General features: G+C 48.3%; 1 protein-coding gene across 3 annotated transcripts; it reads right to left on the bottom strand.

Moving 5' to 3' along the window:
* On the bottom strand, positions 1–23965 carry SDC4 (syndecan 4). Of its 3 annotated transcripts, XR_007508155.1 has the most exons (6): positions 19631–19756; positions 5341–5482; positions 4331–4383; positions 3898–4081; positions 840–2630; positions 1–805 (listed from the first exon to the last, which is right to left on the bottom strand). XR_007508155.1 is itself a non-coding variant. In XM_049817403.1 (5 exons), exons 2-5 carry the CDS (start codon positions 5462–5464, stop codon positions 2479–2481), a joined length of 513 nt encoding a protein of 170 aa, XP_049673360.1. In that variant the 5' UTR covers positions 5465–5482; positions 23831–23965; the 3' UTR covers positions 1–2478. The 3 variants fall into 3 exon arrangements, 2 of the variants coding, with proteins under 2 accessions (XP_049673360.1, XP_049673358.1); XM_049817403.1 differs by lacking the exon at positions 19631–19756 and adding an exon at positions 23831–23965 and having other exon boundaries at positions 1–2630; XM_049817401.1 differs by having other exon boundaries at positions 1–2630.
* Positions 23966–24518: the final 553 nt, after the last annotated feature.

The following is a 24518-nucleotide window of genomic DNA, read 5'->3' as shown; positions in this document are numbered from 1 at the left end:
TTTTAGAAAGTACCAGTTTATTTGAGGAAAAAAAATAAAATAAAAATCAGTAACAGTGGAAAATCCCCAGAGCAATTACACAAGAGAATCTAAATATCCCAAGAAACAGCACCACTCCTGCCTTTCTGGTAATGCTGTCCGTAGGCAGTGAAGTTCTCACTCTCCTTCCCAGTCTACAGTGAACTCTGTGTGGATTTTAGAGCCTCCCAGAGCCCACAGTTTCCCCGAACACGCTTGTACTGCGACCAAGTGAGTGAGTCAAACTGGAGGAGGCCCCTTGGGAAAAGTCCTCTTGCACTGATGTCTCAATACTTGGCTCCCCTGCGTTCCCCACTTCGCCTGCCTAGCTCTGAGAAGCAGGTTCAGCTGGTGGCAGCTGAAGTTCTTTGTTCTATCGCCTCTGAATTTGGCCTAAAGCCTACAACAAAGCTTCAGTAAGGAGGCTTCGGGAGTCAATAAGCTCTCTAAAGAGCCTTCACAACCATCTGCTTTTGTGCAGCCTACCCAGTTACTTAATTTGGAGACCCACACTCAGATTTTGTCTTAAACCACACCAGATTCAAAGAGCTGCAGGAGGACACGACTTGTGCAAAGTAGCTCTGTAACACCTTCCTGCAACAGAGGCATCGGACATGCACGTTACCCTTCACTCTAGGAGCCCTGGGGGAATTGGTCTAACTCTCAGCAGAGGTAGGAGCTATGTACATGGTATATTAAGAAAGACCCACCGCAGGAGGTTCAGAGCTAGCTATTTATGGAAGCTCAGTGCTCCCAGGTAGGAGATGCCACCAAGACAGACTTCTAGCTACCAAAGCCAGCCTTCTGCAAGAGGCAGGTACTCAGCCCAGTACTGCAGGGGACTCTGCAGCGCAGCCAGCTCCCAAAACAAAAAGTTATTTTCTCTGTACTGCGACCTTCCAATGCTTGCTTCAAAGAGCAGCTCCAGATAGGGATCTCTGCTCCAGCTCCGAGGATCAAACCCAACCCATCGCTGACCGCAGCCTGCTTCCAGGCACAGCCTGGGACACAGCAACGGAGCCCGCAGGGCTCAGGCTGCTCCCAGCTGCCTTCCGTAGCACAAGCCCACCTGTCCTCTAGACAAGACACTGGACAAACAGCAGTACAAACGAGATCAAGCCTCTTACATACAGTAAAGCTGCTGAAGAATTAACTCCAGCCTTCTCGCTCTTAACTGTATATTTCTCAGTAAAACATATAATATATAGCTCTATAGTACTGATTATAATATATTACAGACTAGAAATACTCTCATCTTTTCCCTACTTCAATCATATTATGAATCCAATTTTGCATACAGATTAATCCTAGAAGTTATTGCCTTGAATTGATAATTAAAATTCACAGAATAAAGCTTAAATAGTTTTCACAGAGACTCATTATATTAGTGTTTTACATAAAAAGGATAGAAGTTACCAAATGAGAAGAGCAGCCATTTCAGAAACTATAAATAATTCTATTTTTAAAAAAATCAAATCCTAAAAAAGTTATGGGAAAACCATAAATATCTTTACCCTCTACAGTAGCTGCTATAGAACTACAAGAAACCTGTAACACACTGTAGCTAACTCTGCTTCAGTTCAGAATATGAATCATATAAAACAACATCTCTAGAGAAATGCCCAGCCAAAGGAAACACAAAGGGATTGAAAAAATAAATCTGAGGAAATTAAAAAAGTAAATTTTTTTTATTCTTTCAAAACAATTTCTACAAACTTTTATATAAACATTAGGCTATTTTCTTTAAAATTTTGTTATAAAAATATCCTACAAGCAATCCTCAAAAAAGTTAACGAGACTGAAGGCAAGGAAAGGGTGTCGTCATAGTCCAACAAAAATGGCTGTCCCGATTTCATGGACTAACGACCCTTGCCTGGGGCTGACAGGAAGAGACAGAAGTCTCCTGGGGAAAACATTCCCATAGGCCCTTTATGGCATTCAGGGATTTTGAGCCCCTAGGGGCCTTTTACTCCCTGATAAGGCAACATTATCTGTAGTGTAAGAGATACATAAATAGTTCTCCACAAAAATGCTTCACATCAACAGCCTGCTGCAAGACATCTATTAGCAAGTTTTATAAAAAAAGCCATCTTCTATAGAAGCAGCCAATCTGAGCACAGCACACTGGATGCAAACACATGGTGTTTGCTTCCATACAGTCTGTTTTGTGTTTATATACCCTCTATAAAACCAAGCAGAAAATTTGGCATCTTTATTCTTTTCACACTAGCTTTAGAAAAAAAAAAAAAATACACTGAGGGTTTTTTCAGACTCTTTGTATTTCATTGGGCCCTTGTTAGCTGAGCAGGATGGGAAGGATCATGTAGGAAGTTTGTTTTTTCTCAAAGTTGCTTTGAAATTCAATCCCAAAAGAGCATTTGTTCAGCACATCTCAGCTGAGGGCACAGTGTTTCCATACAGTCTGTTCATCCCTTGATGGGCACAAGGTGCTGCTGAGCTTTAAGCATAGAACTCATTTGTAGGGGCTTTCTTGTAGATCGGTTTCTTCCCAAGGTCGTAACTGCCTTCATCCTTTTTCTTCATGCGATAGACTAAGAGGAGGATCAGGAAGACAGCAAACAGGAGGCCCACTGCCCCTCCTGCAATGAGAGCTGAGGAGGAAAAAAGAGCACAGAATAAGTCTAAACTTCTGGACAACTCCAAACAATCAGCTACATCTCAAAATCTGCTTAAGGATACCAGCCCCCAGAACTGCCTCCAGTGTCAGCGTTGCCCTTGTGTCTGTCACCATACATGCTGGCATTTTCAGCGACAGCAGATGCTATTGGAAAATGCCATAAATTGCTTTCAATCCAACCATAGAATAATCACATGTTCAACATCAAGCAGTTCGTGTTAATCTTCTGGTTTAGTTCAAGGAAAATTGTGACAAAAAGACATCCTCTCTGCGTGGAGACAAAGCAAAAAAGCCCATCCAAAAAAGCCCCGCCACAAACCACAAACAGCGTCAACTCCAGGAAAACGGTATAGCTCCGATTTGAATACTTTGTTAACTATCTGTGTGAGCACACTCTGGGGACTCTGCATTTCAATTAAATAGCAACATCCCACTACCACCACCTCCCTCCAAAGAACACTCCAACAACCAAAAACCACAAACCCACAAAAACCCACCAAGATTTTCTCTCTCCTCACACCAAGGGTAGCCACAAGAGTTCAGTGAAGTTTATCCTTTGCTGTGCACCTACTTGTTGCACTCCAACAGCTTCTTTGTTAGGTGGCTTTGCAATCCACTCTTCCAGTCACTCCTCCAACTGGAAGGATGGCTGCAGATCAGCAAGATGTGCCAAGGTTTGTACTTGGGCCATCAGGCCAAGTACTTGATGAAGCGTGCCTTGAGACAGATCTGTCCCACATGCTGAGGGGAAGCCAGTCACTTGGTTTTGCTCTAGACAGAGGTACTTAGATTTGTAACAGTTGACTAGGTGTTCAAATCCCTTAGAGGGGTTGTTTGGTTCTTGGCAAGGCTCACAAAAAGGCAGGACTTGGGCAAAGGTTAGAAGGCAAATGCCTCCATTTGATATGAAAGTCTATGATGTCATTGATTTATGGCTAGATAGGCCTCTTGTTGAGGTAGTATCTGAGAGCAGAGCAGCTGCTGCATAACTTAAGTGGCACTTAAGCCAACACTCAGCTGGCAGGCTCAAAACCAATCTGTTTACCCCAGCAAGGCAACCAGTAGGCTCTTCTGCCGTTTAAGGACTAGAAGGCAGAAGTGACCTTGCTACAGGTACTCACAGAGGTAATGCATCTCACTCCCCTTGTGAGCAGGGAACTGCTCCTCAGAAAAACAGGGAACAATAGAAACTATTTTTATTTACAGTATTAATGATTTATCAGGACAAGGTGGAGTATTACCTGTAAGGACTTCTGTTCTTTCAAAAATGCTGCTGTTGGCTGTGCTTGCCATGGAGATCTTGTTGGACAGGTTCTCTTTGACAGGTACAGCTTTGTCTGGAATGATTTCATTGTCCACCATTGTATTTTTCTTCTCACCTTCTATCTTTCTCTCAGTATCTCCAGGGATATAGTTGTCAGATACCTACAGAATATAGACAAACCACACCCATCAGTGGTAGCACCCAGTAGCACCCAGCCTACCTACAATTGAAAGTAGGAAGGTGTGCAGGGAAAAGAAAGTTTGATTAGTGCATTACGAGTACACTGTTCCTGCTCATGCAGGTACATTCATCTTGATGCCACGTCTTGCAGGGGGAAGGGTATTCAGAAAGCTTCACAGACAGACCGGAGTAGCTACGTGTTGCTTATAACATGCAGAGGCAATACCTACCACAGGAGTATCCATGGTGGTCAGATATATGGCATCTTCAGAGTCTGAGTAGTCTGCAGGGGGCGGGGGGAAGGAAAAAAAAAAAAAAAAAAAAAAAAGAGGACACTAAGTTTTCCTCTCATTATTTTTCCAGAATTCAGACAATTCCCGCAATGCCAGCAAGTGCAGACAAACTAAGACTCTTATTCTCTGCTGACTACAGTTCCCCCTTACCTACTAGTACTTTTGCCATTTAATGGCTTTGATTGCACAAGACGATGAGACATAATCTTAAAGCCAACACCTCTTGCATGGGAGGGGTCTTCAGCTGGATCCACTGGCCCCTGCTGCAGATTATCAGGAGTTACCCTGCAAAGCAGGTCTGCTATAGCTCGCTAAGCTAATGCCAATGGAAGGCAATGCTCTCACCACCCATCCCTAAAGGACAGTTCGCCAAACCTCTAGTTACTGGATCTGCCTAAACACGTTGGGCACCGATTTCAGCACTTGTTCTTTCCCCTTTAGAGAACAAATGTTCACATAAAGGGGACACGGAGCTACAGAAACTGGTTTGGGCAGGGAACTTTGCATGTCAGAGTTCACTTGAACACCAGTTAGTCCTTTACCTTGTTTGGCCTCAGCTGAGATACTAACTTTAAGCCTTTTAACACTGCCTCAACAACAGATTTTTTTTTTACTTATTATTTTTAATTTTTTTTTAAGTTTCTCAGAAGTTCTTTGGAGTTCAATAGGAAAGAGATCCAGCCACTGCAATGCCTTTTCACTTGCAGCAAGACAAGCCTGGCTGGACTCCATCTGTCCTCCCCAAATGATTCAACATCACGGTACAACCACTTTCACTGTTCTCATTTGTGAGTGGCTACGATTCACACAGCTTTCTCATCTCCACCTGACACTAGTTCCCTCTGGAGCTCTGGCTCTGCACTTAGCCCATCACTCATGGGCTGGTGCCAGAAGAAATTTCACAGCATCAACTGAGGGAGATCCATTTCCCCCGCTTCCCTGCGTACCTCCAGACCCAGATGCCGCATCTATATCTAACCCATCAGAAGTTAAGTGAGGCCTGAATTCGCCAATGTCTTCATCATCTGGCAAGTCTCCGGAGGCAGGGTAGTCAAGCCATCGGGCATCCATGGTCTCTGTTTCTCTCACCTGTGAAGGGGAGTGGAAAAGTGTTAAGCATCGGGCAACTCCTCAGAAGCATTTCAGAAAAGGTCAGGAGTTCAGAGTCTGTGCTGAGCACATCAATTCCATCAGAAGAACATTAAAAGCTGAACTTCCTCTCCACCAAGAGCATTATCTTCATCAGCCTGGAAATAGCCAAATTCCCCTAGAGTTTCTCAGAACAGAAGTGAGAGCCAGCCTGGGAGGGGAATTTCCCAAGGGCTACAGATTCAGGAGGTTCACTTGAACACACAGTGTGAAAATAACACAAGATCTTGGTCAGGAGTTTGCAGCAAAAGCATTTGGAAAAGCAATACCTTCAGTTTGTGATAAGTGGGGATTTGGAATGACTTGCTACTCCCAGAGAAAAAGCCTGGCACCTATAGGTCAGTTTTTTGCATAGCACCAAAGCCTCATGCTGAGGCAATTCGTTGCTTCTTTACTGAGAACAAACCTATTTTATCACCCAAGGGTTAGAAACTGGTCTGTCAGTTCAGCTGAATTGCAGTTCAATATAGTATGACATTCAAGAGCACTTGCTATCGGTAATGACTTGCCTGAAGGAAGAGCTTCCCCTGCCTCACTTCTTAAAAGGCATGTAAACAAACAAGTCTGTAAAATGAAGTCCAGATCCTATGGCCAGATCAGTTACAGACACACCTTAGCAAAATGGCAGGAAAGCCTCCCAGAGAATCAGCTGTTTGGCCACAATGGCAATTTACACACCAGAGCTTGCTTGCACTTGGACATTCAAGGAGCCGCAAGCACAAACCTCCTGCCCTCACCAAGGTTATGCAATTTCCCCAGAACTATTTCTTCTTGCCCCACAGCCCTGGGGCCAGCCCTGGTCAGGGCACCACAGGTATGAGCTCTCAGGTTGCTTAACACCAGCCTGCAGATTCCAGCAGCTCCAGATGCTTCCACAGCCATGAAGTCATGGGTGTGGGGATCTTGACCCCTTCCCCTACGGCAAGAAGTCCCATAGCTAGGGGCTAAGCTGTCAACATTTTTTCATGCTGTCCCCACAGAAAAACTGGCAAGTCTTTCTGAAGGTTTGTCTAACCAGGAGAGCATTTTTAAAACATCCCTTTACTCCATAGTCCTGTACATTCAACGGCTCTTCTTAATGTACTGGTTCACCACAAGCTACAGCCTCACAGGGGTGAGGATCAGAGACTCGTGGGGACAGTTAGAGCTGGGTGGCACCACTGGAACCCCAGCGCTTGCTGCTTCATTGGGGCAGCAAAAAGACCCTGAGCAGCTGGCACCAGTCTTCCTACTTGCACACCCAGGTGTGGCCCATCCTACAGCCCCGCAGTGACACCGACTGATGAATTACATCCACTCACAAGCGAAGACCAACAATCAGCCACAACCCATGTGTCAGCTTCCTCTGTCCACAGCCCCAGCCCTGATTCCAGCCCAGATTTCCCTGCCCATTAGCATACTGGTTTTGCCACAAACAAGACCTTGTGGTCAGGACAAGATGTTTCTCATTTTGCATAAGGAGCAGTGGCTACTAGATGTGCTTTTCATTAGCTTATTGAGGCATCTTTGGTTTCCCCAGCAACTCTGCTGGAAGATAACCAAATGAACAGCCTAGAGGGCATGAAGTGCTGAGGACGGCTCTCCTCCTAGAGCCCCTGTCTCCACTCTGCCTGAGCTTGGCATTAGGTGATGGGAAGGGGGCTGGGGAAGAAGGCCAGCTGGGAAGAAATCCCCTCCCAGACTGGAACCGGGCATTCCTAACATTATGGATCACTCGCTCCAAGGCAAATTCATTTCAAGATATGCGAAACCCAGCCAAAGCCAGACCTGCTATGGAAACTGCTGCCAGCATGCAGTAGCTGTTCCCAGGACAGCTTCTGGCCATTTCATCAAGGGGCAGGAAGAGCCCAATTCCCATCTGCCTGAGATAGGGCACTGGGGCCGGGGAACACGTTTGCTGCAGATCTGTATAACTTGGCTGCACCAGGGCAGACCAATGTTGGCAAAAGCGCTGCACTGAGCCGCACCCCTGTGCCAGCTCATGCCGTACTTTGTTATGAGTCACAGCTAGCTAATGTCCTAATGAGGGCGGCTCAAGAAAACCTGCGTTTAAGCCACCAAATGGCTGGACAGCAGGCTGGCTTTATCAGATCAGCCCAGCCATGAGCAAAGCCGTGGCAGACAGTCACGGTGATTAGTACATACAGTGGAACGCACCAGGTTCGGCTATCAGAAAAACCTATTTAAATCAGGACAGACAGTGTTTACAGGCCAGAGGACATAACAAGGAAATTACTGACTCACAAGCTTAAATGAGATTATATGGGAGCGTTCCCCGAACTCACTCTTCATCATCCTCTTGAGCAAGGACAGGGAAGTTCCTGGAAGCCATGAGAGCTTCTCAAACCATACTGGAAACTTTTCTTGTGGGCAGCAAGCCTCATTTTACAGATTCATCTGCCAGGGAAGTTAGAGGGCTGCTGGGCACCTCCACACTTACAGGCCAGGTTTCAAGACATGCTCTCCTAGGGAGCAGGCTCCCACTGGGACCTGGGGCATGGGCAGCCCAGGAAGAGTTAACACTGGAGTGCCGTGTTCACGGGGCAGGTCTGGAGCAGGCACATTCCTCGCGTACACACCTGTGAGAAGGCACACAGGCACTTTCACAGACTTAAAAGCAAGGGCTTCAGGCTTCCCAAGTGCCACATGAAGAGCTCGCTGGAGTATTGCTTAAAAAGTGCACCTCTTTCCAAGAGGATTCAGGCCTCCCTACAGCTCCACTACCAGGTGAACAGGGCCCATGGAAGGTGCCTGTGCTTCCTCTCAGCTGGCAGGCTGCAGCCAAGAGGAAAAAGCTAGGAGACTGCCGCAGGACGATAGTCAGCCCTTGCCAAGTCATCTCTGGCCGCATTCAGCTTAACACCTTCTGCAACTGCCAGCTGGAGAAGGGCACCAGTGCTGCTCGGAGTCTGCTTTCCACCACCTGTTATCCCAGCACTGGAGCCAGGCCAGGGACTTGCTGGGAGAGTTGGACTGGGCGGCTGCACAGCCCCACCTCACCTCAGCAGCTGAAGTCGAGCTCTACTATTAATATGCTCCTCTCTAGGAGCGGTCTGTACAAAAATCAACCTTTTCTGCAGGAGTCTAGTTCCAGGATTTCTTCCCCATGTTAAGCAGCTTTATCCCCAGTAAGCACCAAGGGGGATTAACCAACATGCTGGGGAGCAGAAGCTTTTCCTGCCTGCCAGTGGCAAAAAAATAAGTTTATTCCCCGCCAGACAACCAGCACGTCAGGCACGTGAACTAAGAGCGTCATTCCTGGAAAAGCCGGGCACAGAGGTCTCATGTTTGAGTCTGAGACAGGCTGCACTACTGGATGAAGCCAGACACTGTTTGCTCAGTTCAGGCACAGGAATCACACCCCTGGTACCCCAGGCAGGGGCTTGCAGCTATGCTGTGCTCCATTCTGTGCTCCTGGGGCCTTCACTCACAGCTCCAGCATACCACTAGCCTCTTCTCAAAGCAAGAACATCTATTTATTGAGGGAGCAAGCAAAGTTTCTGTTCAATGTGTGCATTTCCCCAGCCGCTGGCTAGTTCTGGGAAATAACAAACACAGGCAGCTCGCCTGCCACAGCCCACACGTCCTTACCACAGCCTTTGCAAACCGCTTCAAAAAAACCAAAATGATGTTTTGGGGCAGAGACAAAGGTTTCCAGACATGGAACGGGCTTTTACAGCTGGTCCTTTTCTCTGATCAAACACACCAGAGTTCATTAAAAGCTTCTTAGAAGGGTCACAGCCAGCAAGCTGCAAAGGAAGTCAGACCTGCAGAGACTCAGGCATCCGTGCAGGGAGCTTTTTATCAAGTTTCTAACTTTGGCACAGAGACCCAGCACTCGCTCCTGCATCTCCCTCCCCAGCACTGTGTACACAAGTCTAGCAGTAAACAGGAGCAAGGTGAAAGTCAATCTTTCCTAGACAAAAGCACATGGAGCTGGGCCAGCCTGGGAGGTGGCAGAAGAGAGGGCAGAGGTGCAGACCTGTTAACTCTTTGTAGCCTGTAGGGACAGATAAATGTAAACTGCTGCTGGGGCTTTTCTCAGGTGCTCTGTACTAGGGGACAGTTGTACAGATCACCTCGTTTCACTTCAGTGAGCAGTATTACACAATATATCTTTCCCAGACCTGTGCTGTCACGGACAGATGTCACCTCACCACCACAATGCATATCTGGATCAGCTCAACAAGAAAGGGCTCCTGGATGACACGAGCAACAGGCCACACGCCCCAGCCTTGGAGCCTGGTTATTAAGAGATCGTTCTTGCAAAGCCACCACTCTGGCTCTCGTGCTGTCCTGCATCATGAACCAAAGAGCACCGAATCCAAGGGGGCCTTTCCAGTGCAAGGATGCAAAGCTCTGTAAACCACCGAGCCCAAGAGAAGGGATTTCCATATGGTTCACTTCCACCAAGCTCTTGCAGAAGCACGCAAATCAGGAAGGTTTTAAAGCTCACACAAAGCATGCAAAGGAGCAGGGCTTAGGAGCTGAGCTCATCCCCTTGAAGCACGCCAGCTCCCCAAAAGCAGGAAAGCTAAGAGCCACACAGTGCTGGAAATGGGGTGGCTCAGATTGGTGAGAGTCAGCCAAATAGAGCTGACCTCCAAGGGAGGGAGGCGTGCAGTGAGGTAACAGGCAAAGACAGCTCTATCTTCCCATCTTAATAAACATTAAAAGAAAGTTATCAGAAGTGACAAGAGCTTCCAGCAGAGGCAGCTCCTGCCAGACTAGTAAGGGAAGAGTCTATATTTCCTCCCAAAAGACCCTTTACTCCCTCCTCTCCCCTCCCTCCATGCTCCGGCTCTATGTAAGGAGGGGGAAAGAAAAACAAAACAAAACAAAAAAGTCACTTTTGTCCTGAGAGGAAAGCAAATATCAGTATTTCAATCTAGATCACACCTAACTCCTTCAACACATCAGCCGCAGTGAAAAAAAAAATAAAAAAAATCCACTTGTGCCAGCTCCTTGTGCCCATGCTTGGAGGGTACCATTTTACCTCTTGTTCCTGGTCAGTCTGTCCCACATAATTTGCAGCACACATGGCCCGCACTGGCCTCTGTACCAAGGCACAGAAGTTGAACAGCTCCCATCCAGGCACACATGTATTTAGTTGCATGACAGGCTCACCCCGAGGCTTCCAGACATGGTTAAATACTACCATGCCTTTGCTCAACACTTTTCAAGCAGTCCTAGAGCAGGACCACAGGCACAGTGGCTTTGGGCAAAGCCAGCCTTGCCCATGTCCTCTCCAACAGCCATTGTACAGGTGCAATTGCACCACAGTGAGCCATAAAGGTAAATCTGCAATGTCTCTGAGGTCTAAGGGGGAAATCAAAGACAGAAGTACAGATCAGGGCTTGCAGGCAGCTCTTGGCTGGCAGCAGGTGATAGCACTGCATCTCCAGTACCCCAGACCAGTTGTTGCATGCTGTCTCTTTGTGACTGTTACCAAAGAGGGAAAAAATGTATTTATTTTTTGAATTGTACTCAGGAATACAAGCAAGGAACAGGGTCTTGCTTAATAAGACAGAGCAAGAGCAACATGCAGGCTGTTCAGCTGGTAAAAGTGTCACTTATTCAAGGTGACTTAAGAGAAGCATCCCCAGTCCCTGTCCAACCAGGTATCCATCTCCCTGCAGCCACATAACCAGTCCTGTGTGCTCACACTCAGCAGCCCACGTGCTATGTGGTGGCAGAGTGCAGTAACACACGTCCAGCACTAACTCGGCCTCAGCATGGGTCACTCCCCCACTTGCCCCCACTCCCCGTGTGATTCTTTAAGCTGTGTCGCCACAAGCAGCTCTCCTGGGGGCTCATGTGGCAGCAGAGGCATAATCCCCGTGACAATTACACCGTAATCCCAGGCTCTGGAGAGCAACCCGCTGTCACGGGTGCCTCCCCTGCAGGAGGGATGAATCCTCCCGGGCTCTGCTTGCTCAAAATAGGCTTCCCTGCACTTACAAAGTCAAACCTCAGTTACCTTTTAACTCGTGTGAGTTAGCTTACACACAGTCTGCTCTCTTCAGACCACACGGTATGCGTGTGCCTTTCGGTATGCGTGTGCCTTTCAGGCCATGCGATAGAAGCAAGCAGGAGGAGGACGTAGAGATTACAAAGGAATGAATTCTTGTTTAACTGCTCTTGCCTGATTATCAACCAAGAGCAAAGCCATAAAGATTGAGTCCTTTACAGACAGGCACATGCTGGGATCTGTTTATTGCAATGGTGGCAAAACAGCTGCTCTAAATAGTCAATGCCCAGCTCCGGGAGACCTGCAAGAGACAGAGCGGGAAGAAGATGTGTGCTTCCCACTTTCAGCTAGAGGAGATAATGCTCAGCAGGCAGTTGCAGATAGCTGCGGGTCAATCGCTTGCCCTGAAGCAAATAAAGATAAGGTTCAGAGGAAAACTGCAGGAGGGAAAAGCAGGAGCTCTCATGTGACTTGAGGAAAACAACTGCGGCAGAGACATTTCACGCCCCTGAAAGGTTCTCCAGGTCATGGGCAGTGATACACGCCTAGTTCATAAAGAGATTCTATTTTTTATGGTATTTACAAACCTGATCATAGGTATTTCATATACTTCACTGCCCAGGGCTCAGTTCCTAAGTTGGAGAAATCTAGTCAAGGTTAAAAAAAGGAAGTTTTTCTGGCTCACAACTCACTCTGAGTTGCCCTACTCTATACCAGGAGGCTCCTATTGCATCCTTGCCTGTGGAAAAAACCAAGGATATAAAGGCCCCAGCAAGGCAGCTTTTCCATCAAGGATGATTTCTCATGCTGATACTTCAGGCTTGGGATATTTCATATATCATATTTCCTCCTCACACTGGGGATAGGCCTGCCCTCATTGCCCTTTCCTAGAATACAGCTACACCCCAATATTTCCCTGGACACACATACAAGGAGAATTTCCACTTGGCAAGAAATGCATGACATGCATTTTCGGGATCTTTATGCTCCCTCATGCCAGAGTGTTAGCAAAATTAAGCCAGGCAGACACCCAACTTCAAAGGGTGCCTTTCCTAGCAGGCTCACCATGCAGCTAATCTCAGCTTGTTTGTACAGTCAAGATTCCCAATGCTGCACCCTACAAATGCCTCCCCTCCCACAATCTGTTTTAATCTAATCAGAAGTAGTAGCCCAAAGCTTCAGGCTTAGCCCAGGCAGTTTGAGCTCTGTTACACTATTAAAGTTTTGCTCTGTTGGCAAAGATACCAGCAAAAAATTGTAGCAGAGGAAGTTATCAGCACAAAAGCACTTGACACAGCGTAGTTGTACCACTCTGCTATCAGGCTATACCCATGTAAGCATTTATACAAACAAGCATTTCAACGACAGGGATTTTCCTAGTTAGCTACAGCAGCAGAGACAGGGTTTCAGTGCGTGGGGTTTTTTCTTGTTTTGTTTTTTAATAGAGACATTCCCAACTTGTGCAGAGGTTGCCTTGGCTTCGGCCCAGAAAGCAGCAGACACAGTGTGTGCTATTGGGGATCATGCAGCTGTACTTTGGGAAACCTGTCACTCCCAGGAACATTTTCCTCTCTTGGAGAGCTCTGGACTCCCAGCCAGGCTTCCACCCCTTTCCAAGCAGGGGGTGAGCAGCTGGCAGCAGTTTTCCAGCCCTCCCTGACCACATCTCTGCACCCACACTGTCACAGCAAGGAGCAGAGGGACCCAGCTATTGTTTTGGTCACTCCTTCCTTGGCTCTGCAAAGCCTGTGCTTGGCTGGACTAACAAGTCGTTTACCAACCAACATGCAGGACCAGCTCCTCATACTCAGCCTCGGGAAATTTAGAATTAGTGCCAAGAACAGCCCGCACATAAACAGTCTCCTGCAAGATCCTGGCTCCAGAATCTGCTCCACTGCACACTGTGGATTTGCAATAAATATTTATCTCACTGGGAACAGCGTCTTCCAAGCAAAAGCTCCTGACATCAGTACGGACTATATTTCCATTTGGGGAAGAGTAGAAGTTTCTCTGTTTTTAAAGGGCCATACTAGCCCACAAAAGAAGCTTCTGGCACCAAGCTGGCCAGGATCCATCCCTCCACCTATGGGTCCCACTGCTCTCCAAGCCAGCCTGGCAGCACCCCATCACGCCAGGCATCCTCCTTCCAGCCATGCTCCCCTCAGTCACCTCACCTTAAGCACCGAGTTATCTGGCTACTGTGCCATGCAGGCCATTTCGGTGCAAGTCCAAGGCAGGCACTTCCACAGCCACTAATGCACGTTAACATTTCTTTTTATTGCTACAGTTTGACTGTAATGGCAGCTACAGGGCAGGAGGCAGGGTCAGCCTCGCAGCAAGCAGCAAGGTAAACGGGGCAAGGCCGCATCACTTTGTATTCAAGTTCTACAGCAGCACAGTTTTAGCTGAACTGTGGTAGAGACACCTTTTCCCCTTCAGCAGCTAAGGCAGAACAACATCAGAAGAGAGAAATCCTTCCCATGGCAGGCTTTGCTTTCCCTGACAGAACAGAATTTGTTTAAGCAAGAAGAAACCTTGTTTTTGTTTGACATGACACTAGCTGCTTGGGTAACAGTGCTATGGGTCTCCCAGTCTCCTTCCCACCCCAAGGAGTGTCTCTCTAAGATTTTAATTAACTGCTTTGATTTTTAAGTTATCCCAATAATTTGTCTAACAACAGCCTCTTGGCATTTTATAAGCAGAGTCTCAGCCTCAAAGGATTTAAGAATAAAACTGGCAAGAGTGCATAATTCCAGCAAAAATAAGACTTTTACAAGAAGTGTATTTTTGAAGTCAGCCAGCCTTCAGAAACTGAGAGGGATGTGGCTACGTCTTGCGTGTTTTCCCCTCCTACACTGACATTTTCTCCAGATTCAGGATTAAGTATTTAACCCTCTCTTTTGAGACTTTCCACTCCTTCAGCTTGCTTTGAATGCTTTCAGTCATTTCAGATAATACTACTGCTTTCCCCTCTCCCCCATGCAACTCTGGTTTCCAACTGTATCTGTCTGAAAACACAGCAACCACAGAGCTGCCAGAGCAAGTTAGTGGTTGCTCAAGACAAGGCCATTTTCTGACCTGCCTGTGCCAACACTAGCTCAGCTACTGGCAGCAGTCATATGTCAGAGCCCCAATAGCTTTTTTGCCCACCATAGCCACAATGCGAGGCAGATTAGACAAGAGGCAGCAGCGAAGGTGCTCAGTGCTGAGGGCAGCACAGACCGTCTGCCAAGCAGCACTAGTGTTGCTTGTCAACCCTTTTCTAACCTCGTAAGAAGAGATCCACCTCCGTGCTGCAGCACCTCGGAAGTCTGAGTCATTGCTTTGGGTAAGGGGCCAGAGCTGTTACTCAGAGGGTGACAGCAGAGTGTCCAGGAGCTTCGAGGCCAGGCAAGTGCCAGAAACCCTGAGTCAAGAGAGCATGACTGCTGCGAGTCAGGGCTGATGGTGACACACAGCAGAGCTGGTCAGAGGCAGAAGCATTTGCTGGATGACCATTCAGGCACACGCTTAAAGAAAAAACAAAACAAAACTCTGAACTAATCCAGAAGTGCAGCCCTAACAGCTCATTAATGTAGGATCTTTTATAGCCCCTCAGACTAGTAGCTTATTACAAGTTAAATTCTTTAACTGGGCTGCCCTGTCTATTCAGAGCCACCAAGCCCAGTCTCATCACAAAAGTCTCATTCTAGTGCAAATCATCTGAATCCTTAGTTTAAAGCATTTGCATTCCACCAAGTCTCAAACAAACAGCCACATATGCTCTGCAACAGCAGCCCGGAGGTCAGGCGTGCGCAGGGTTTGTTCCCACTGGTTTTGTAGTGCTTCAATGACATTAGCTTCTAGTTTGAGGTTGCAAAAGCAGCACAACCCTGCTGTTGTTACAGAGCATTAAGGAACAAGCTGTAATGAGTGGAGAGGGAGAATGCAGCTGCAAGGATCTAAGAGCAGGCTGAAGAGGATAAATGTTAATTCAAGAGCAAGGAAGTGTTTTGAAGGATGGACACTCTCTTCTGTCTAGTGAAAGCAATAGCTGGGGAGCTCTGTGGCATCAGCGAGCCACAGTAACTTAATCAAGTAATCTTATGAGTCAACTTAAGTCATTTACATTGCAGACCATAGAACCACAGTTATCATGCCTCCTTTATTGGTACAGTTACTATCACTGAATTAAAAAAAATGTTGATTGTAAAGACAAGGTCCATCAATCTGTCCATTTGAGAAAGAACTTAACACACACAAAATGCAACACAATGCAGTGTTAACTTATAGCCAAGTGGATTCAAGCAGCCAGCACGTTTTCAACGGAGCACTCCCCAGCACCAGGAGTCAGAGGGGAGGGAAAAGTAGCTGCAGGAGTCATGGTGATGTCTGCATGCCAAGCAGCCAGCCAGAGTCCCTCCTCTCCATCATCACTCTGAAAGTCAAGTCAGCAGCTTCCAGCTTGTGGTACACAAGTGTATCAAGAAGGCAGTAAGCCACCACAGGAAACCATGACAAGACCCCATTAGGCTCCACTTCAGGCGTAGAGATCAGCAAATGGCCTCCTCTCCCCTACCATTCAGAGAGCTCAAAGCAATAGTAAAGCCATTAACAGAGGCTTGGAGGGGAGAGGGGAAGACACACAAGGAAAAACATTTTCACTGTTGTTGGACTGGATCCAGGCTTTTGCAGGACCTCAAAGTGCCAAAGCTTTGGGAGACAACAACAGCAGGGGCAGGGAAGAGAGCAATCATGTTGGCTAACAGCCTTAACTTCCTAGAGTGAATGAGTCTCTGGTATCGTGAATCTGGAAAGTACCAAGTTCAGCCGCGATTTGCCTCTTGCATAAGCTGTTTGGAAAACTGAACCCCAAGGAAGCGCTCTCCAGCATGGGAGCTGGCAGGCACTTAAGACAGATGAGAACTGGGCAGCAGGGCTGTTTCCCTGACTGTGCCCCAAGCACTGCAGGGGGGACTGCTCCCACCCATGTGGGTACCTCCATGTCTAGTATGGACAAGGTCCTGGGCTGCAGAGGGACCCCACACCCCTGAACTCCCACCCCAGGAGCTGTGCATGCAGTTTGACAAGGTGCAAGCTACTAGAGAGGCTATTTCTTTCTACATGTTACAGGGCTTTCATCCCCACAGACAGCTCTAGGTTCAGCTACTAGAAGTCATGGGCTCCTTCCTTTCGGGACCAAGGGACATCGCCTTAGACACTGTAATTTTGCTGCTCTGTGTTTTAGGGAGGCTGAAGCAAAGCAAGGATTTGCTCCACATGTTCAGCTGCCCCATGTGTTTGCCAAGTCAGAAGGTAAAATAAAGTAAAACTTGCAGATAGCAATGTCTTGATTTGATTGGGAGGGACAGATGAGAAACTGGGCAAAGAGCTGAAAGAACAGGCCTCGGGGATCAATGGCAGCAGGACAAGCCAAACCGGTTTTAACATTAATAATGCTGCACTACTTTCCAAACACAGCTATCATCAACGAGACACCAGCTTTGCCAATCAGGAGGCCTCCAAGCATGATTGCTTTAAACCAGCAAACAGAGACCACAAACAGCACGAAGGCTCCCCCCTCTCCCTGAGCAACCCTCTGCCAGCAGCTTCTGCGTTGGGATTTCTGCTTGTCTATACTGCTAGGAACACACAAATACAACACTGTGCTGCACAGAGACTTTTTCTGCGTACTGCAAGGCAGAGAAGTAGGGCGGCTGCAACAACCTTGAAGCCCATTAGCACTGCTTAAGGCCCTGCTGAGCTCAGGGCACTCAGAGCCTTCTTGCAGCTCAGTCAAACATAAGAGCAGCCCAAGCCTGCAGCAGGCAGATACCTCTGCTGCAGGGGAATGCCCCCTGCTTCCCTCCTGTGCTGCTAGGGGCACTTCTAGATGCTAAAAGCACAGGGAGAGTGCAATTATGCTACTGTGCCCAAGCAAGGCAGACCTCAAGTCCTTCGTCAACTCCACTGATCCCATGTCTTGGCTGCATTGGTGGCTTTCTGCTCGTCCCCAGCAGCAGGCCCCTAAAGCATCTTCTGCAGCAACCCCATCCTCGCACAGCACAAGCAGAGGGGAGCACCCTGCCTGCACAGCCTTTGCTCTCTAAAGCACTCAACCAGAGAGGGCTGGGGACCAGTGGGAGATGTCAGGCTTCAGCTCCAGCCTTCACCCCCCCACCCCCAGGAACAAGATGATGTTCTCACACAAGGCTGCTGGGCTGTTGTAACACAACCCACCCACAGCCTAAGAACCAACGTCACACTTCAGCACTTCAGTAATATTCCCCACCCTGTTACACATCCAAGATTGCTTCACGTAGAGAAGTCTCTTCTACACCAGAAAGCCACGCAAGGGGAAAGGAGCCAAGGCATTTTTGTTTGTACAGGCTCAGGGAAATATTCAAGCACCGAATCACTCTCAAAAGCCATGCTCTTACATAAGCGCAAGAAATACAATCCCCGTCTTGTTAAGAAACAGCTACCTGTCTTCACCCTGCCCGCACAGAAAAACTAAGAGCCATGTGCTGTGCAGCTCTGCACGTTTTGGCAGTACTATTAAAAAAAATAAAAAAATATGGGAGGAGCACCAGCAGAACTCTCCCAAACAGTGTGTCATCCTCGACTCCTCCCCAGCAACCTGTAACCTAAACAATTTGTTTGGATAAGGCTTTATAGTAGGGCAGTGTTACTTCTCAAGCATACACTCCATCTTAAGTAGCTTAAAAGATACAGACAAATACTCCATACAAGTTTTATATAAGGATTTACAGAATACATCTGTGCAAAATTTGTTGTCTTTGCAGAAATCCAATGCTTGCAGACCACTTGGTTCCCCAGGGACACCAAGTTACATTTCATACCAAACACGGTTAATGCAACTTCCAGATGCTATCTGCCCCAAAGTTTTGCCCTACTAGTTTGGGCCAGTTCTCAAATGAGCTATTCACGTGCTTAATAGAAGGGATAAAGACACCAGATTACAGTAAAGTGGATTTGGGCTGGTGGGTCTTAGCACAGAGTAGCTGACAATTACTACAGATGCTCTCTGTGGCACTTTCCTACCCTACAACCAGCAACCCCCCAACCCTGTGTCCCTATTAGAGGGAGCAGCAGAGCCTTATCAGTTCTGATCTGCCCACCCAGCCTTCAGTCCAGAAGGAAGCAGTGTGGATGATTAAACCTCGTTTTGAGAACCCCTGATCTCCTGCAGTTACTTTAATCTCAGCAGCTCTTTCAGACTAGCAGAGGAATCCGCCCTGACTGCACTATCAGCAAGACGGACACACACAAACGAAAACAAACAAACAGCAGGGAAGGCAGAATTCCAAAATCTCTGCTTCACCACGAAGATCCCACGTGTGCCCATCTTGAAGCATCCAAACTGTTTCACCTCATTATGTATTTAAGAGACTCTTAAACTCTCCATGGAAATACATCATTTTTTACTCCCAAGTGGAAGCGAGGAAGGTTTGATACACAGAGAAGGACACCAGGTACCGGCACAACCAAACTCAGGTAAGACTGGAAAGTCTACCCAGGTGCTGTAATGCATTGCGCATATCTAACCCATCACACACACACACAATAAAAGAGGGATTAAAGGATTTAAGTCCATGACCAGCAGTTGGAGATCAAAGCTGTAATGGAGAGCCACTCATTTCTATCACATACCCTTGTACCCTGTACTGCTCCAATTCCACCGGCCCCGACTACAGAAGAGCAAGACGAGGCTCACCACTGCGTACCAGGGAGAAAGGGACTGGTAGCTGACAGGGCAGGAGTCCTGGCACGACTGGGCCGGGACAACGCTGCTTTGGCGTGCAAGCCCGGAAGGAGGCAGGGGAACCGGAGGAAGGACTGTGAGCTGCCCTATTGCCATTAACTCATTTTGGCTCCCGCTTCCCCGGAGAAGGACAAATGGCTGGGGACAGATCCCCGGGCGGGCAGCGGCGGCATTAGCTCTCAGGCTACCGGCGAGCGGGACCTGCCGCCAAGCGCAGCCCCGGCCCGGCGCGGCGGGGACCAGCCGGGTCACCCGCCCCCCGGCACCGGGAGCACCCTTCCCCCCCCGGGGCTCGCAGGCGGGGGAGACCCTCCCCCCCTCCTCTCCTCTCCCACGGCCCGGCAGGACTCACCGACTCGGCGGCGACGGCTTGCAGGAGGAGGCCGAGCAGCAGGGCGGCGCGGAGCACCGGCGGGACGCGGGGCAGCGGCATGGCTGGGCTGGGCACGGCGCAGCTGAACGGAGCTCTGGCCGCTCCCCCGCCGCCGCCGCCGAACTTATAGGGACGGTGCAGCCCCCGCGGGGGCGGAGCGCCGCTGCCGCCCGCCCCGCCAGGAATGCCCGCGGCCTCCGCCCCGCATCCCCGGCACCGGAGCGCCGGCGGGGGCTGCCCCGCACCGGCACCGGGCATCCGCGGGCGGGCGGCGCCGGCCTCGCCGCGGGAGCCCGGGCACCGGGCGGCTCGGCTGGCTGAGGCGAGAGGCAGCTGGGGACACTGCCGGGGGCGGCGGTTCGGAAGCACTTCAGCCCTGCTGCGAAACCCGGGAGGGGCCGGCTGTGACTGTGCGGGTGCGTAGCCTGCTCTGCGCGGCTTGTGTGTCCCCCCCGCTTCCAGCCGGCGTGGCGACAGCCACTAACTTGTGGGGAAAGGGAAGGAGGGGGGAAAAGAGGGGGGAAGGGGGAGAAAAAGGCGGGGGAAGGGGGAGAAAAAGGGGGGGAAGGGAAAGTTGGGGGAGCAGGCATGCAGCATCCGCTTTCGCGGCATTCCACAAGTGACAGTCTCACATTTACAGAAAACAGAACGACTCTCTCGCAGCGTGTCATCGCTGCGGTTATCAGGCAGGGTGTTACATCACGCAGTTCTTGTTGGAGATGGAAAATGAAACCACTTCTTCTGTTTTATCTGTAAGTGGCAAGCACAAGAAACCCACACAAATTAATAAGGGGAAAATGCCAACAGCACAATTTAACTAGTTCAGTTTTAATTCTCTCATTAATAACTTTGCCTGACCATGAGAATTTGCTTAAAAGCATCTGTTTCGGCCCCTTAACAATCCAAGGTGCACCTGAGCTACCATACCGGTACACCCTCTGTGTCAGTCCCTCGTTCACACTGCAGTTATATCAGTCTGTGCTTGGGCTTTAGTTTGCAGAGAATAATATTTTCTTAACGGGGAAGCAATGCATAGACTACAAAGCATGCGTACCATGATCCCATCTGCCAGGTATGGATGAAAACTGCTAGATCTGGTTCTTGGCCCACTCCAGCACTACAAAGTCACACCGAGAGAACGTGTAGCCTTCCCTCGTCCCACCTTAGCACGCTAACCGTCAAACCAAAAAGATCCCTAAAGTGAAGCAGCCTTCCCAACTGGCTGTTCCTTTGGGAATAAATAGGTACAGAGGGCGTGAGCTGAGGTCGAGGTCTCTGCAATGTTTGTTAGGACCGTGCTTGCACACATGACCACTGGCAGGAGAATCTCCTGGCAACACCGTGCTGAACTGGCTGTGGAGCCAGTTGGCATAACATGAAGTAACAAGGAGCACTGCTTGGAGTTTAAAAAAATAAGATCTGAAGAGAGCATACATCCAGGTAAGGGTAGGAACCAGCCTGGAGGAGGCTGTGGTGAAATTTCCTGTAGCACGTGACCCTTTGTGCTCAGGACAGTGATTTATCACTAACCCTCTAGTTCACCTCAGCATCCAAGGCCACCAAGGACGCGAGGGAGGGATCTGCGCTGTGTGCTGGGTTACTATCCTTCCTTATTACCCTTACTTCGTCACACAGAGGAGCTAATGAAAGTCACTCCTGGTGCAGCCAGGGAGCCCAGCCCCAGTGAGTCTCCAGCTCTGGTCACCCAGCAGAGGTGGGCAGCGGAAGATGGAGAGGAACAAGAGCACATGGGCTGGGTTGAATGTGCAAAGACTGGTCTACATCATGACAACACCTGCCAGACAGGAGACAGCCTCAGCAGCCCAAGGTGGCCAGAAGCACTCCAATCCTCCCTAACCCTCTAAATGGCACCTGTATTTGTGTGCCTGTGACCATGACCCCTCTACACCTCCTTCCAGGTAAAGCAGCCACCACAAAGATGCCTTCAAAACCAGCTGTCTGTATTGTGGCTACAAACACTGCTAACTTGCCCGTTAACTTCCTCTTCAAACAAGCACAATACACCATACTCTTCCTGGTTGTCATACCCCTCAACACACATCCCCTCCACCAAGAAAGTACTCCTGCATGCCACAGGACACCATTTTCCCTCCTAGGGAAGTTCTGCTTTGACAGAATGGAGAGGAGCCAGTCTGCCTACCTGGCCCAGGGACCACACGCATTGTCCATCAAAGATGCACCTGCACACACAATCCTTCAAGCAAACTGAAAGAAATCTTGGGGTTCTGGAAACATAAGAGAAAATGAAACTCAACCCTAATGTATTTTCCAACCTTGAGAACAAATTTACATTAACTTTACCAATGACATTCTCAAAGTGCATTGTGTAGATCCACCTCCCCCCCCCCCTTCTGTGACCGTATCTCAAGACAATTCATATGAGAGGAAATGCAGCCACAAAAATCATAATACGGTTCTGTAAACCCATGACATAAAATAGCCTGCTTCATTTTGCCCTTCAAATGTCACCTCTCAAAATGTTGACATTCTCCTTTCTCTGGAATAATGCAGAAATGCATCGGGTGTATGACACTCACCACGAGTGACAGGATAAACGGGCCCAGAAAGAAAAAATGTGCAACTGAAATACACTTTCCCAAAACCTCACTACACGTGAGAGAAGCAGAAGAAAAATAAAACACATCTTGAGCCACACATTTGTTCTGGGCAATAAATTATCATATTCAAAGTGTGTCAGTTCCCTTCTCCATTTAAAAATTACATTTGGCAGAGAAATAACATAGGCTGGCCACCATTGTTCCTAACCCAGTGTTTAACAGCGAACAGTTACCTAACTCTTGCATTGACTATAAAAATAATCAGCTGCCAGTTCCAAATACACGACACAAACATGCTGGAAGTGGAATGGAGCATCCAAATACAATGCATTTAGAGGGTGAGGGGAATCACATTTCTACGTGACATGTCAAGAAATGTCTAGATAATCTTGAGAAGGCCACATACAGAGCCCTTTAGACAATTCTAGATCATAAGTGTTACTGCATTGGCCAGGAGAAGAGATTCTTCAGCCAAGCTCAGCACAGTTCCTACAGGCAGATTTCAAAATGAGCTTAGAGCAGTATTCTCAAGCACAAAGAACCCTTAAGTAGAGTTTTAAAAAATCTCAACTCCCAAAGTCAGTTCAGTACACTGAGCTCTTTGGAAAAACACACCTGCACACTGGATGGGTAGAGGAAGAGGAGCGACTGAAAACTCTCATCCCACATTTTGAGCTACCTAATGCTGAGTTATTCTGGAAATGTATAAACTTAGCCTTACTGTCCCTTTAGCAAAGGTCACCTTAGCATAAATCCTACCTGCCTGGCAAGAGGGAAACAAACCCCAGCAAAGGCCCGTTCAGATAGCACTGCCCTTTGTACACCAGCTGGTAAAATATGGATCACCTAAATAAACGGCTTCCTGTTTTAGGCAATGGTTCCTGAGAAGGAAAAACAATACCACCCTAAACAGCTATTTCTTATGCAAAGAATCACTGGCTAAATAGGGCATTCTTTTTCCACACTCCTGATAAAGAAGCAACCACGATAGCGGCATGTGATCTGGGTACATTCTCAGGGCATCTGCTATGTCCTGGGCATATAGCCACTTCTTCTTCCACCTGCTGCTCTTCACAACATGCAGGTGTCATGTACAAAACAGTCAACTGGTTAAAAAAGGGCATTCTAACCAGAAGCCAGGCAAGCAGCACGCTGGAAAGCACAATCTCTGTGTTTCGACATCCTTTTCCCCTTTAACACCTCTTTCCTTCACAGCCGTCTCTGACTTTCATTTGAACTAAAGAAGAAAAGGGAAACTGAGAATGCCACTTAATTCCCCAATAATGTTTGCTTTCCAGGTCCACTTTAAACATTTCCCACACAGAAGAGGTGTGGGGCAAGGCTCCCCATGGGGAGAATACCCTCTCTTCCAGGAGAAGGACATGGTCCCCTAAGCTGGAGCAGCCTGGAGAGGAGGGAGAGCCAAATTCAGGACCGCAGATGAACAGACGTGACCATGCAACATGTCGTCGTGAAGTCAGCCAGGAAATGAATTCACAAACCGGGCCGCTGCTAAGTTGCAGCACAAATGTGCCACAGCGCTTCACTGCGTCCGTACTGCTACACTGCCTGCCCAAGGCGGGAGGGAGCCTCCACTCACATGTCTGATGCAACTGCTGCCATGCCGATGCCTTCAATTATGGGGCAGCAATCAAGCAGGGAGGAGTCTCAAATTCAGAAGGAATTCAAGTCGGCACTTCCCAACACACCAGTTCATATCTTGTGATCCCAGGGACTACTGGATAAATCAGAAATATTGTTGCTGATGACTTTGGCTGCAGAAAGACACCCAGCAATTATACCAACAGTCCTGCCTTACGCTAGCTTGGAGTTTTAGCCGGCTGTGACGAAACAACCAAAATTTTTGCTGGTGAAGGAAAGTCAGTCCTATAAAGCTTGAAAAGGAAAGAGGGAAGTGAAAATTAATATCTAAGCAGTGGCTTGCGCATCTCAGAGAGCCAAGCACAGCAGATTTCGGGAAAGGAAACCAATTTCTACCAAGAGTTAACAGAGGAAGTGTTGAGTCTCACAATTTATGCTCAGCAATGTGCTAGCAGCAGAGAGCTCTGATAAGGCTGGGATTTTCCTGTGTTTATTTCTGCACTGGCTAAGGCTGATAAGCTTCTGCAAAGATAAATTCTCCAAAGGCCCAAGTCAGAACTCAGCAGCAGTGGCCCACAATCCTTTCTAGGAACGGCAGGTTCAGGTACAAGGAGGAAAATGTGTCAAACCTGCCTCGGCGCAGTAACATCCACAGAACGAGGAAGGGAAAACATGCAGCAAAGCTA

This window comes from Accipiter gentilis, chromosome 14, assembly GCF_929443795.1.
Source record: "Accipiter gentilis chromosome 14, bAccGen1.1, whole genome shotgun sequence".
NCBI lineage: Eukaryota > Metazoa > Chordata > Aves > Accipitriformes > Accipitridae > Astur > Astur gentilis.
The sequence above is the reverse complement of the archived record's forward strand: the minus strand, read 5'-3'. Positions and strand labels throughout refer to the sequence as shown.